The following is a 15,784-nucleotide window of genomic DNA, read 5'->3' as shown; positions in this document are numbered from 1 at the left end:
AAAATTACTGTATACCCTGGAGACCCAGCATCGCATGCTCTGCCTGTTGTGAATGATGAATCAAAATGGAAAGGTTATCATTTTCATTAGCTAGGAAAGAACAAGACCATACTTTTCTCCAAGTGTAATTACAGCGGTTCACTGGCAACGTTACACTGCAGTAATTAGTCTAAAGGTGTATGTGAGGGCAGGCTTTTGCACAGACACTAGAAATATTATTTCAGAGTTTAAGGTCACAGGCTTGTGTTTAACATGTTCCAGGCAGCTTAGGGGGGGAAAAAAAACAGAAAAAAAAAAAACCTAATTTAACTGGAGCTAAAGAAAGACATTTGACATTTCCCAGAGTCAGGCATTCAGAAACCAGTCAGGTCGAAAAATAGTAATTTATTATCTTTTATTACAATAAAAGAAAATACTTAGCTGCAGAAGTAGCATGTCAGAATATTCTGTAGGATAAACACAGATAAAATTCAAGTTTATTAGGACCATGATGTAAATGCTTACAGGAACTTTTGATATGTGTGTTTTAATCTCTGTTCTTTTCCTAAGGCAAAGAATGGACGGAGAAAATAATTGTCAGCAACTCTTCAGGGGAAATAAAATAATTTCTTTACTTCCTTAACACTGTTTTCAAGAAATAACTGTCTATCTTGCAAGATCCATACGTGTGTGTGTGTGTGTGTGTGTGTGTGTGTGTGTGTGTGTGTGTGTGTCTCCTTTGAATTTTGGGGTACTCCAAATAGTAATATTGAAATCTTTTTGTAACTCAGCATCTCAGAATAGAAATTGACTGACATTATTTTCCAAAGCCACGCCAGGCTTTCTATTTAAGTAAAGCAAAAGTAAGAAGGGAAAAAAAAGTCATAGAAAAGTAAGAGAAACCTTTGCTTTTGGTAGTCCAGAGAACTTTTGCAAGCAGCATTTCTTACTGAGTTAATGGTATTAGCCCCATACCCTGATGTCTTTGTTTAATTTGAGTAATGTCTGCCTTTCTTCAAACAATTCTGTTTCTCTCTTTATATCCTTATATAGCCTGGTAGTAGAATATTGTTTGTTTCAGGACAAATGATGACATAGAGTGTACTCAATGGAGCATTCATTCAGCAACCAAATTCTGTTGGAAACCCCTGCTTTTTAAATGCAAGTGTGTGTTTTATCTGCATTCTCTGACCATATGGTTAGAACTGATGTTTTTCACAACTTCAGGCACTTGGGAAATTTAAGCAGAGATGTGACACAAATGACACAGCTAGCTGATTATGTAACTTACTGAAAAAAATCTACCCCAAAATTGAATTTAAAAACATTGCTATTTGTTTGTCACAGATGTTTCTCTACTCAAGGAAAAGTCATACACTGCAGAATTAGATCCCTGATGCTTTAAGTGTTGCACAGCTAGCAATTAAATAGGAGGCATCTAGTAGTGGGAAGAGTTCAGAGACTTCCCTTTCTTCTGCCACTGCCACTGAGCAAATCACCCATCTTGCCAGCCCTCCAATTCCCTCCCTGCAAAATCAGAAAGATTGCTAAGCCCCCTCCAAGGTCTTATGTTCTTTGTCTGTCTAGGGGAATACTGCCTTTATTTTCTGCCTTTGTGGTTTTCTAAAAAAAAAAAAAAAAAAAAAAGTGTAAGAGCTTTTCTCATATCATTTCAACAAGGCCTAGAAAATTGTAGCACACTCATTCTTTCACAGCTGGGGGCCATATTTCCCAGCAGCCCTGCAAGGTCAGCAGTCACGCAGGGTCTTGCAGAAGCTTTTCCTGCGTCTTCCTTCCCGTCGGTGACCCAGTCAGAGAAAGCAAGGGATAGTTTTACAAGCATATTTTTTATAATTCCTTTTTCATAAAATATCTTTTAAAATAATGTTAAAATGACAAAATGAAGTCCTGTACATCCTAGGAAAAAATTACTTTCTCTACTTACATTGGAGGAATAAATTATTAAGTATGCCTAGGTTGTTAAAGCAGGTACCAGAACCAACAGCCACTTTCAGAAGTCCATAGAGCTGAATTAAGTACAAGAAAAAGCACTGAAGGTAAGAGTTATCCCTTGCTTCAGATAGTTACAATCAAGTGACTTTCCTGACAGATCTCTTAAAAAGGCAAAGCTTTGTAAATGGAAGCTGAGCATTTTATTCTCAACAGTAACCTTTAACCTCTAGCATGTTACAGAAATTAAATAAACATCAGTTTGTTTAACCAGCCATAAATTATATGCCTATAAACAAATCAGAAGGAAAAGGGCATCTTTCTTAGGATTATAAGAAAAGACTTTGTTGAGATTTCCTTTTTCTATTTAGACATAGGCTCTCTCTGTGTCACCCAGGCTAGAGTTCAGCAGTGCAGTGCTCACTGCGGCCTTGAACTCCTAGACTCAAGCCATCCTCCTGCCTTAGTGTTCCAAGTACCTGGGACCACAGGTGTGCACCACCACACCCTGCTAATTTTTTAAAAATTTTTTGTAGAAATAAGGTCTTGCTATGTTGCCCAGGCTGGTCTCTAACTCCTGGCCTCACATGATTCTCCCACCTTGGCCTCCCTGACTGCCGGGATTGCAGGTGTGAGCCACCACCACACCCAGCCAAGCTTTTGAGATTTTGACAGCTTCTTTAAGGAAACAGCAAATCACTCAAGAGCCTCTTGAGACACTTTGTAGTTGTTTCCTGTCGGGTACTATATTGAAAATCAAGTTATTTAAGTACAGCAAGAAGGTAGCTGTAATTTGCAGAGGGCTCTAAGCATATATTCACTGCTAAAGAGAAACAGAGAGACAGACAGACAGACAGAGACAGGCTTGATTTGGAGTACATAATTTCCTTCAGCTAATTCCCAGGAAAGCTTTGGACGTGCCGTCCCTAACCTGCAGGTCTGCCTTCACCAATGACTTAAACTTCGTAATTGAAAAATCCTTTAAATACTGTAATCCACCTCCCCTTTGGCACCCTGCTCCCTTCTCCCCACTTCCATCCCACTTCTACCAACTTCTCGTTTTTAGGTGAGGAAAGTGAAGGCTCAAAACATAGTCAGGTCTCTGTCATCTCAAAAATCGTCTACTCAGACCCTGTGTCTTTGTCCCCTACTGACCAGTCCAAATATGTAGCATCTGTGGATTTCAGAGAACCCTCTTCAGACTCTTTTCACTGGGGTTCTGCTAGAACTATGCGCTTCTGCTTCTGACCTTTCATCGCCTTTCTTTCTATCCTTGAATGTTACAATTCTCTTGATGTCCCTGCTAGACCATTCTTTGGACTTAGAATTTCAGTTTTATCTTTATCATTTCTGCTGAGCAGTTATATTGTGCCCCTAGTTCATTTTCTATTGCTATAACAGAATACCCAAGACTGGATAATTGATAAGGAAAAGAAGTTTATTTGGCTCATGATTCTGGAGGTTGAGAAGTCCAAGATCAGGCAGCCCATTTAGTGAGGACTTCAACTCAGCAGAAGGCACAAGGGCTTTCAAAGAGACCAGACATGAAAGGCAGCCTCACATTATAACAACTCGCTCTCACAGGAGCTTGCCCAGTCCCTGGAGAAAGACATTAACAAATTTTAATGACCTAATCACTTCTTAAAGACACTGCCTCTCAAGACTGTTTCATTGGCAATTAAATTTCAGCATGAGTTTTGGCAGGGACAAACCATAGCAGGCCGCCAGTCATACATTTTATGAAAACCATGGTTTTCAGCTTCTTCCTTACTTGCAGGATTTTGTCCACTTTTCACAGTGATGTAACGTTTTCCCGCGGGTAGTTTCATCCATTAGGCAAGGAGTTGTCAGTGAGGGTGAGACAGCCCTGGAAGTTTGCTTCTCAGATGCGTGTAGACTCTCTTTAAGACAAACTCTGATCCCTTCTACTGGACTGGCTCTTCCATTAGTGTAATTACGGGGTGGTATGGTCCTAGAGGTCTGAGGATATCTGTAGCCTTGACACTTTTCTCCAAGATGCCCTGTCTTTTTCTGTGACTAGAACTCCCTTACTCTGATAGCAGAAGCACCCTTTGGATATGGCAAGCCAGGATGTTTTTACTCTCAATCTTGTTCTATGAGGTTTTGTTGTGGTTTTTTTTTTTGAGACGGAGTCTCGCTCTATCGCTCAGGCCACAGTGCAGTGGTGCGATCTCGGCTCACTGCAACCTCCCCATCCCAGGTTCAAGTGATTCTCGTGGGACTACAGGCACATACCACCACGCCCAGCTAATTTTTTTTGTAATTTTAGTAGAGATGGGGTTTTACCGTGTTAGCCAGGATGATCTCGATCTCCTGACCTTGTGATCCGCCCACCTCAGCCTCCCAAAGTGCTGGGATTACAGGCATGAGCCACCATCCCTGACCTATGTGAGGGTCTTTAACCACACAGGGCTACCATATGGCGTGGGAGAGACAATAGTTGGAAAATGTAGGGGAAGCTGCTCACTTTAAAAAGAAATGTGAGGCTTGTATATATTCGCTTAGCCCACAATTTCCTTTGCAACCCAGGTGAAGTGGCATCTTCCAGAATTTCATCTGAACTCCTTCCCTAACTTCAGTGCTGACTTTAATATTATTTGAAACAGTCAATTCTCTTAAAGGTTATATTTGATAATCACATCAATGTGACTTCATTAAAAAATATTGAGGAAAGCATTTATTATTTTTTGTTTGTTCATTTGTTGAGATAGGTTCACACTCTGTTACCGAGACTAGAGTGCAGTGGCATGATCAAAGCTTACGGCAGCCTCCAACTCCCAGGCTCAAGCAAGTTTTATATATTTATAATGCATATATATATTTATTTTAAGGGGTTGGGATGGCTTGCAGCAGGTTTTAACCAAAGCCCTAGTTTTCTTAGGCTTGTTTTTGCTTAGTATGCTCTGGAGACTTTTCTTTTCTTTTCTTTTCCTCTGTTTGAGACAGAGTCTCACCCTGTCACCCAAGCTGGAGTGCACTGGTGCGACCTCTGCCTCCCAGGTTCAATCAATCCTCCCACCTCAGCCTGCTGAGTAGCTGGGATTACAGGCACATGCCACCATGCCTGGCTAATTGTATTTTCAGTAGAAACAGGGTTTCACTGTGTTGGCCAGGCTGGTCTTGAACTCCTGGCCTCAAGTTATCCACCCACCCTGGCCTCCCACAGTGCTGGGATTATAACCATGAGCCATTGTGCCTGGCCTCTGGAGATGTTTTATTTTATTTTATTTTATTATTTATTTGAGACAGGGTCTTGCTCAATCACCTGTGCTAGAATGCAGTAGAATGATCACAACTCACTGCAGCCTCAACCTGCCAGGCCCAAGCAATCCTCCCACCTCAGCCTCTTAAGTAGCTGGGACTATAGGCGCCACTACCCACACTCAGCTAATTTCTGTATTTTTTTATAGAAATGGGATTTTGCCATGTTACCCTGGCAGGACTCGAACTCCTGGATTCAAGTGTTCTGCCCACCTCTGCCTCCCAGAGTGCTGGGATTACAGGCATGAGCCACTGTGCCCGGCTGCTATTGAGATGTTTAAGGGCCCTGCCAGTGCGACTGGGTCCTCAGCTGCGGATGCAAATAGAATGACTGAAAAAGTGTTTGCCACTGTGAATTAGTGCACATAGCAGTTCTCATGAGTCTCTTTGTCAAATAGTAGTTAAATACTCACCTACAAATAGTTCTCTTCTGGCTGATTAAAGCTCCAGCTTTCCAGTATATAAACATAGCCAGTTGTTTTAAGTCTGTATATATTACTGTCAATGTTATCATCTCCAGATGAAATAGAGCAGCCCAGACATGACGGCCCTTACTGTCCACATTGACTCTAAGAAGAAGAAAGAAGCAGCATCGTTTTTAGTGGCTCTACAATTTCATATTGTTGTTAATTTCCTGAAAACTTGTTGTTAGATGAAGTGTAATTGCAGATTTCCTTAAGAACCATTGACAGATACTTATCCCAAGTCATAAGCAACTCACACTGGGAAATGTGTGCAAACATTCTGAGTTTTCTTCTAGAAGAATATACTTCAGTGAGACCCTATATTCACCAGTTCTTTTCTATGAAAAGAGTTATTGAAGCTCAGTGTGGGAGTTGGGGGGAATTTCTTTTTTTGCTGCTTGGTTTTTTTAAGGGGATTAATGTTGCCAGACCTTTCATTGTTTTTCAGAGAGTGAAAGAGAGTCTTTAATAAGTGTCATCTGAGAGACCTTACAACTTTCGGCTAGGAGGGCTACATTTTCAATAGTATACTAGATAGTAAATTATGGTGTATTTAGGTACTGGCATTGTATGATGGAGAGGGGAGTTTGATGGTTTTTTTAATTGTTAGGTGGTCTATTTAGTGCAGCTGTGTTTATATTTCCTTCATGGTAACCGCCTGAACATGATGACAAGTCCATACAAATGAGAATAGGAATTTTAAAAAATTATCTTGCCAATGGGTTTTAATTTCAGGGGTCGAAGTTATTAAGTAGCAATGGTAAAAATAATCCCCGGCACAATCATTCAGTACAGTCGGTTTCCTGTGTCAGAAATTTTGACAACCTTGTAAAAAGAGTAATTGAGGCCTGACGTGGTATCTTACTCCTGTAAGCAAGGAGGCTGAGGCGGGCAGATCACCTGAGGTCAGGAGTTCGAGACCAGCCGGGCCAACGTGGCAAAACCTGTCTCTACTAAAAATAAAAAAATTAGCTTGGCATAGTGGCACATGCTTGTAATCCCAGCTACTCATGGAGGCTGAGGCAGGAGAATCATTTGAACCCAGGAGGCGGAGGTTGCATTGAGCCGAGATCGCACCACTGCACTCCAGCCTGGGTTGACTGAGCGAAAGTCTGTCTTAAAAAAAAAAAAAAAAAGGAATAATTGCTACTTTAAATGCTGCATTTCACAGTAGAATAAACTTGGAAATGGTAGAATTTCCTTAGAATAGTCACACTGCTTTCTTTACCCTTTGTTTTGGCTGGTTTACTTCTTTGCTATTAAAAAATGGGTGCTTAGATCATAATGTACATCAATCCTGTAGAAAATTAACAGTTCCGTATTTGTGCTTTCTCTTTGTAAAATAATAAATGAACATGGGGTCGTGACTGCAGCAAGGAGAGTTGCCTATGACAGAGAAAATGTATGTAATAAGCAAATAACTCCGTGAATTAGTCAGTACTTTCAGAATTGTATGCAAGATATGAAATATGGAGGTACAGGGTCCTAATGACTAGTTTTCAGAGGCATTTTCTTTACTGCTACATCCCTCATAACTCAAATTAATGTTTATTACTATTCTTTCATATCGCGAAAATATTTTCATGAATTTGGATTAGAAGCAGCTTGTTCTGGCTTGTTTTGCAACTTTGTTTCAGGAAACAAAGTGATATTTAGAAGATTTTTGTATGTCATAGAAGCTTTAATTATCGTACTTATGTTGAGGGAGATCAAGTTCTGTTTCAGAGTTATGTAGGAAAATAAGAGTTTATACCATGCTAATTTTATGTTGCCACATAATTAATGTCTTTCAAAAAAATTGAATCTGTGATTTGAGTGGTGTTCACCGTTAAGTAACCAGCGATGTAGAATCTACTTTAAAACTTGGTCCAGACCTACTTGAGCTGGCCTTTATTTTTATTTTTGGATTCACAGGTGTTAACCCTCATTGTTCCTTTTTGCCCCCTCCCCTTCTCTCCACAGATTGGTGAAAGACAGCAAGTGTTAGTAACGGAAGAATCTTTTGATTCCAAGTTTTATGTTGCACACAATCGATTCTATGAGCAGGTAAGAGGCACTTCAGTATTCTGGAGTTTTCTGCAAAATGAGAAAGAGTTCTGAAAGTTTAAGCACAGGCCATTTAAAGGGGAGAGTGTTGAATCTTGTCACAACGAGGCTGTTTTGTAGCCTCAAGTCAGCCAGGCTAACACGGGTTTGTCTTTGTGCCTTACTCTACCATACATTCTCCACAAAGGAATACGTGTATTTAGTCGACTTTAGTCCACATTAATGTTTGACGGGACCAGCCTTAGGCTTTTGGGCATTTGGAACCAGGCAATTAACACTGCCAGAATTCCCACACCCTGGCAAAGCAGGGGGAAAGTCCTGCTCAGACGACAGGAAGGATGTCAGCATGGGCGACAGCAGCATGAAAGGGCAGGGATTTCCTCTCACCGGCACATCACCCGTAGTTTTTTTAGTAGATTGGTTGGTTGGTTTTTCAGTTTTGTTTAATTTTCGTATTTGTTTTTTTGACTTCTACCTTGATAAAAATGCTGGGAGCAGAGGGAAAAGAGTCTTTTCCTTGGACCCAGCTCAAATTGTATAAACGACTGTGCGGACCAGTGTGAGGATCCAAGCAGCTTCACTGTGGGAGCTTTGGGGGCCATCCCAAGGCGCACCCCGCTTACTAGCCTTCCTTCCCTGCTCGTCGAAGCTGGCCTGCCTTTGCCCCCCAAAGGAGCCTGACTTCTGTTTCGGCATCTGGGTTTCTTCTCCACCAGGTGGGAGGGCAATTCAAAAGTGACTGAGGGAAAGAGAGTGCCTCTTTCACGGGCATGGTCCCTGGCAAGGGCCAAGGTCAAGGAAGAGATCACTCATCCAGTGAGAGCCTGTGCGGGAGACTCCCATGGGGGTACGGAGATTTTCATTGATCTTTCTGGATTGTATTAAAATTAAATGGAGCTTCCTCCTTTTTTGCTTCTTTCTCATCAGATAAGAGGTAAAAATATTTGCTATGGGTCCTGGCTGGAATCAGAGCTTAAGAAGACCCTGAAGGGCAATGTGGGCAAGTCGAATGAGGGACGGGCAGAGGAAGCAGGCTGTCTGTGTGAGAAGGCAGAAAAGGAGGAGCTGAAGAGGCCCCCAGCATTGACATTCCCCAGGGAATCATCTCAGACTGGGCAGTGGGTCCCGAGGAAATAGGGGAGCTTTTCAAAGCTCAGACTAAACATGCTGTGTTCAGTAGCATGGAGACTCTGGTTGAGGAAGGGCTCCAGCCCTCCACGTCTGGGCTGCGTCTCTTCCCCATTTCCCATCTCATTAATATACTCCAGAGGGCCATTTTCCCATTGAGGCCAACCTTCTGCTCAGCCCTGGGGAGGAGCCTGATTGCATTTTGGTCGCCTCTTCTCTCTCCTTTCTTTTGCCATCTGGGTTTTGCCTCAGCAGGGAACTTTTTTTCCCTTCATTTTAAAGGCAGTAGCATGCCTCGTTAGCTGCTTCCTCCAATTTAAAGCAGTCAGGCTTTTCCCAATTATTAAAACGGGAGGAGGGGAAAACACTGAGCCCTTCATTCAGATCAAGGCCGCAGATCAAGGAGGGTTATTTTCCCCCAGAATAGGACCAAGTCTCCCAGGGTTAGTTTGGTCTAGAGATTTTCTTATTTTATAAAAACTGATTTAAAAGGGCTTTTTATATCCCAACACTAAAGCTCTTTTAGTTCGTTTTGCCTGCCATAAGTAATTCACCACCCAGGTGACCTTTTTCTTATACTTTGATGAAGCAGTGAACTCAGTGGTTGTAAAAATCAGACTCAGACCAAGATTCGATTTTGCCTCTCAGAGAGATTGGACGTGGAACTCCTGGCTCTCATCTGACTTTTCTGTCTTGACAACTAAGCATATAAAGGATTTTATAGGAATTATTTTTTTCTAAATAAGATGAGTTCCAGAGGTGAAGATTATGTCTAGATACCCAAGCATTACTGGATTAGAATCGGTCTATTTATTTTGGATTCCGACTTGAAAAGACTGGCAAGCAGCTCCAGTGTTGAAATAGACGTGTGAGGGAGACATGCACACAGCTACCTGTAGGTCCCAAAGGAAGGGAAGCGTTTGCTCGAGGTAAACAAGTGCTTTCATCAGGAATCTCGAGTGGAAAGAGACAGTCTGACAGTTTGCTGTGAACAAGCCAAAGTACCCTTCAGCCTACTGGTTCTTCATGGAGGTAGAGCCCCAGGACTGCCAAGCACACGCTTTTTCTAACGGAGCAAGGGAAATGAGTGGCAGCCATTAGTTACAGGAGTCATTCAGCGCCAAACGGCAGTATTCCGGGTTATTGGAACGTTCTTTTAAATATTCCTCCTTCTCCCCCAAAACACAGCATGCAGCGCACACACATGCGTGAACACAAACATGCAGGCCTGTATTTGAAGTATCTTTTCAAACCGTTCCTCTGACAGCTCACTTGGAAAGTATTAAAAGTATAAGGCTTTCATCAGTATTGTCTCGGCCTTCCTCATTGCATGGAATAGCCAAGAGCAGACTATCAAAGGCCTGTCCAAAAGCGGCTGGCTGATGGCTGGGGATTTCCCAAGCCTGCCTTCCACGTGCCTCCCGACACTAGGTGCATCTTGACTAGAAGAGCACTGTCCAGGGGCCTGGGAGCCCTTCCAGAAGTGCCTTTCCTTCCTGCAGGCTTCCCAGACCCCTCAGCAGCTAGAAGATAGAGCCTGCTTTGGAGGGGATCCCAGAATAGAACAAATGACAGTGAGGGACAACAAGGAAACCTGGAGAATCAAGTGTGCCTTCAGTTAATAGTATTAATAATACATCAATTTGGGCTCATTAATTGTGGCAAATGAACCATACTAATGTAAGATGGTAATAATAAGGAACCTGGGAGCTGGGTATACAGGAGCTCTCCGTAGGATCTTTGCTATAATTTTTATAAATCTGAAACTGTTCTAAAGTAAAATGTTTATTTTCAAAAATTAAGCCTCTGAAAAAATGTGTTTCAGGTTTTAGTGCCAAAGAACCCTGCATTCATGGGGAAAATGGTTGAAGTGGACATCTATGAATCAGGCAAACATTTTATGAAAGGGCGGCCAATATCAGATGCCAGAGTGTACACGCCTTCCATCAGCAAACCGCTCGCAAAGGGAGAAGTCTCAGGTTTGATGAAGGTAAGTGAAAGATGCTCTCCTCTCGGCCCTGCTCATAAAACAGCAGCTGTGGAGGCACAGCGATTCCAGACCATGTTTCTGTCATCATGTATGGTCCCTTTTTATGTATGCATGAGGCCTTAATCCTTTCTGACAGATCGAAATCGGAATGAGAAAGATGTGTTTTTGCTGATGCCGATAGCGTTGCTTCTCTGGCTGGAAAGGAAATACGCTGTTTCTGCTTCCAGGTTAGAGGCGGAGGGGGAAAGCCATTATTTGCCGGTAAAAATGTTGATACCAAAAGATGCTCGGATACAGTATGTTTCTATGTCAGTAGATCCGGAGTGGAAGGGGATGAGGAAAGGAGTGTTTTCTTGCTTTACAAAGCTGTTTATACTCTAGTAAAAACCCACGGCCGAACAGGCACTAAACCGTATCATATATGCAGTTATGGTGCCTTTCAGAAGGGTGTTAGCTGGATATCTGCTTTAGTCATGTGGAGTGAAAATTAAACATGTTTTTTTCTTTCTATAAAAAAGCAACCTGACCCCTATTTTGTACCTCGGTAAATATGGCTGTTTGCCAAGCTCTCTCACGTTTCATTGAGCTACAGTTGTAAAAGCTGATGGAGTGTGAAATGAAAATGTGTATCACATTTCTAAGCATCATTTGATGTCCTTTCTCCAACACAATTGTTAAGCGCTTAAAAAAAAAAAGCATACAGCAATGATTTAACATATGGGGAAAAAAAATAACTGATATTTATCTGGCCGTGTAACCCCAAAATTGTTTTAATCCGTGTATTATTTTCTCCCTCAAAACAAATTGCAAGGATATGTTGGTTAAAATAAAGGGGGTACAGCTTCACTTTGGCAACAGCAACAAAGACGATACTATTGTCTGTGCTCTCACCGATTGTGGTACTGGACTCTCGTGTCTGATACGGAGTGATACCTCGGATGTGCTTGACAGGTGCACGTGTGGCTAATCCATAGTGGAATGCTGTAGAGAAGCGTTTGTCAAAATCCTACCGAATGTACAGCCTGCACAATCAGGAGATAAGTCTAAACCCTGATAAACACAGCCACGCATTTTGCTGTTTGTGAAGAGAAATCATACTTTGGAGATAGGATGGGTGGCCAGGAAGAAGCAGTTAATCTGGCATTTAAATGATACTGCTAGAGATTTGCCTTTTTATATGTTAGCCAATACTTTGAAAATTGTTTTAAGAGGTCCGCTTATTTTTTTTAATTTTTTTGGTTTTCCACATAGTATGCTTTGCAAGGTTAATTTTAGATTGCCACAGTGAAAAGTGTTTCTCAGTAAGCAGTGGTGGGGAAATTATTATTTCAAAGACTCTGCCTAGGTGAATTCCTTCATGTTTGCCTCTTGGAAAGGGTAGTATTCTAAAACATCACCATGGATGACACATAAATAAGGAAAGGTAGTGCCCCCCTATTTGTTCCTTGACCGTAGTGTTACTATCTAAAAGGGCAGCCCCATTTAAATTCTCTGGGGCACCCTTTCTCCTCTCCTGTCCTTTCTTCTAATCTAGAAAATGGTGTCATCAGTTCTACCACCAGCCCAACTCTGAACCAGAATGGCCCAAAAGTCCCGCATAAGATGAGGAAGGCAGTTGGTTGCTGGTCCGCCGGAGCCTCTCGAAATAGTCTTGTAGCATGAGGCTAGTGGGTTGGAATATTGATTTGGGTATTTAAGAGAAATAGTAAGGTTTTTGTTGGTTTTGGGGTTTTCTTTATTGTTTTTTGAGAGAGGGTCTCCCTGTGTCACCCAGCCTAGAGTGCAATGGTGTGATCATAGTTCATTGCAACCTCTGCCTCCCAGTCTCGAGTGATCCTCCCACATCAACCTCGTGAGTAGCTGGAACTATAGGTACGCACCACCATCCTGGCTAATTTTTTTTTTTTTTTTTTTTTTGAGACAGAGTCTCACTCTTTTGCCCAGGCTGGAGTGCAATGGTGCTCAGTCTCCACCCACTACAGCCTCTACCTCCCACGTTCATGCCTCAGCCTCCTGAGTGGCTGGAATTATAGGCACAAGCTACCATGCCCAGCTAACTTTTTATTTTTGGTAGAGATAAGGTTTTACCATGTTGGCCAGGCTGGTCTCGAACTCCTGACCTCAGGTGATCTGCCCACCTCAGCCTCCCAAAGTGCTGGAATTACAGACATGAGCCACCATACTCAGCCCTGGCTGATATATTTTCTTTTTTGTAGAGTCAGGGTCTCACTTTGTTGCCCAAGTTCATCGTGAACCCCTGGCCTGAAGCAGTACTCCATTTTGGTCTCTCTGGCATCTAAAGCAAAATACACTGTGCTTTGGACTTATTTTGTCTCACTTGACCTCTTTTTTTTTTTTTTTTTTTTCTTTAAAACAGAGTTTTGTTTGTCACCCAGGCTGGAATGCAGTGGCACAATCTCACTGCAACCCTCACCTCCTGGGTTCAAGCGACTCTTCTGCCTCAGCCCCCCGAGTAGCTGTGGTTACAGGCATGCACTACAGCACCTGGCCAATCACTTGATCACTTTTGATGAAGCTGATGAGAAGTACAACAGACTAGATGGGTGTTACCAAAATGGTGGGAATAGTGAAAGTTATGTGTGCGTTTTTAGTGAAAGGGACAGAAGAATAGGAAATGAGGAAAACACGGTTTTAAGATGCTAAGAAGATTGATATTTTTATCTTGTGCTCACACGCAGCCTAATTTTGTGGTAAGGCGCTGATTGTGATGATCTTTTTATACCATTAAGACTTCTGTGGAAAAATTGCTATGCTGTTCAGTTACTCCACCTGAAGAAAACCTGTCGCTAGACAGGACCTAGGATCCGCTATACCAAATCCATGAACACGTAATAGTTTGAAAAATTATCTGAAAGCCACCATCCAAGATTGGGATCAAGGATTTTTTTTTTAACTCTATTATGGAAATCTATTTATGAAAATGTTGTGAACATTTTCAAGCATATACAAAAGTAGAGAATAATATAATTATGCCACATACCTGTTACCCATGAGCAGTCATCAAGTCACAGCGAGTCCTATGTCATCTGTGCTCTTATCTACCCTCTTCCCTTCACCTTGATTATTTTGAAGAAAATCCCATTTATCACTTTATTTCATCTAGAAATATACTAGTAAATACCTCTAAAAGATGAAGATACCTTTTATAAACATAATCACAATTATTGTCAGATTTTAAAATCATTACGTATAATTGTCTTTGACTCTTCCAGACCTACTGCTATGACCCCGAGTCAGCATTTACAGAATGCTTATCATGGGCCAAATACCATGCTAAATGTGACATGTGTGACACTCACATCATCCTCATAACCCTGAGAGGAAGACGCTGTTGTTATCCCCATTCCTCAGAGAAGGAGTCTGAGCATCAATAATTCATTAAATAGCTTATCTGGAGTCACAGACTTTGAATGTAGAAGAGGAAAGCCAGGATTTATATCCCATTCTTAACAATTTTCAAGTCTGTATTTTTGGTTTTGTTTCTGTTTTTTAATTGTGGCAAAATATACATAACATGAAATTTGCTGTCTTACTCATTGGTAAATGTATAGTTGTGTTAAGAACGTTAGGTTCCTCATATAAGTGGAATCGTTCAGTCACCAGTGTTAGTCTTTTATGACTTGCTTATTTCACTTAGCATCATGTCCTCAGAGTTCATCCATGTTACAGCACATGTCAGAATTTTCCTCCCTTTGAAGGCCATTCCATTATATGTGGATGCCGTGTTTCATTTATTCATCTCTCCATTGATGGACATTTAGGTTGCTTCTACCTTTTGGCTGTTATGAATAATGTTTGCTATGAACATGGGTACGCAGTGATCTCTTCACATCCCTGCTTTCAGTTCTTCTGGGTATGTGTCTAGAAACGGGGTTGCTGGATTGTGTGGTACCTCTGTTTTTAGTTTTTTGAGGAGCTGCCACACTGTTGTTCATGGCAGCTGTACCATTTTACATTTCCACCCATAGAGAATAAGGGTTCCAGTTTCTCCACATTTGCACCAACATTTCTTTTATTTGTTTTTCTTTTCTTTTGAGAGTAGCCATCCTAATGGGTATGGGTCAAGCCTGTATTTTGAAGCCCAGGTCCGTAATGCCTTGCCCATTTTAATTGCAGGAGTCCTATTTGATAACTTCTGGACACTAGTGTCTTTTTGGGCACCAGAGCAAGCTTACACTGGATATAAAACAAGCAAAAGAGAGAGAGGGGAAAATAAGAAAATGGACAGTCTTAATTATCTTCTCTGTGGGTTCAGTTAAAAATGGCATTAGAGATCCAAGCCTCTCAGGAATATGAGAGAATGTGAACATTACTGCTGTCTGTTTTAATAAAGGGTAACTAGTCTTACTACTAATGTTCTTTCTTCTTGTCTGGCCTATGTTATAACAAATCACTTGAATCTTACCATTTCTAAGATCGATTCTTAAGAAGTCAGAACTATTCTTTGCCTGGCAGAAGACAGAAAGGAACATTTTCTCTTCTAATTTTAAACTTATGAATAGTTTTATTGCAAAGTTTTTTCTTATTGAATTCATCCTTAGTAGTAAAAAGTGCTTTAAAGAAAGAAGAAGTAGAGTAGCGTCGTGAAAGCTCTAAAGGATTTGGAGTCTGTCAGGTTTGGGTTCAAATTACAGTGACAGTTCCTATGATCAAGTACAACTTTCTTGACTCATAGCAATTTCATTTGTATAATGCAGCTAACACTGATTCGCAGAGTATTAAATCATGTGGACAAAGTACACAGTGCATAGCAGGTATGTTAAATATTATAAAAACAGAATTTAATAGGTATAGCTTTAAAAAGTGGTGGTTTCCTGGCTTTTGTTTTGATTTCTTTTACTTTTCTTTCTTTTTTTTTTTTTTTTTTTTTTGAGACAGAGTCTCACTCTTTTGCCCAGGCTGGAGTGCAATGGTGCTCAGTCTC

General features: G+C 41.3%; 1 protein-coding gene across 6 annotated transcripts in view; it reads left to right on the top strand.

The window, feature by feature from the left end:
- The window catches only part of CDKAL1 (CDK5 regulatory subunit associated protein 1 like 1), a 717,953-nt gene that overhangs the window by 676,699 nt on the left and 25,470 nt on the right, over nucleotides 1–15,784 (top strand). For all 6 annotated transcript variants that reach the window (XM_017544096.2, XM_017544095.2, XM_037744111.1 and 3 more), the window contains 2 exons: nucleotides 7,638–7,721; nucleotides 10,675–10,839. In XM_017544096.2, the coding sequence (XP_017399585.1) occupies nucleotides 7,638–7,721; nucleotides 10,675–10,839 (249 nt within the window). The remainder of the gene's footprint in view (nucleotides 1–7,637; nucleotides 7,722–10,674; nucleotides 10,840–15,784) is intronic.

The sequence above is a fragment of the Cebus imitator genome, unplaced genomic scaffold (assembly GCF_001604975.1).
Source record: "Cebus imitator isolate Cc_AM_T3 unplaced genomic scaffold, Cebus_imitator-1.0 Scaffold165, whole genome shotgun sequence".
Lineage (NCBI taxonomy): Eukaryota > Metazoa > Chordata > Mammalia > Primates > Cebidae > Cebus > Cebus imitator.
The sequence above is the reverse complement of the archived record's forward strand: the minus strand, read 5'-3'. Positions and strand labels throughout refer to the sequence as shown.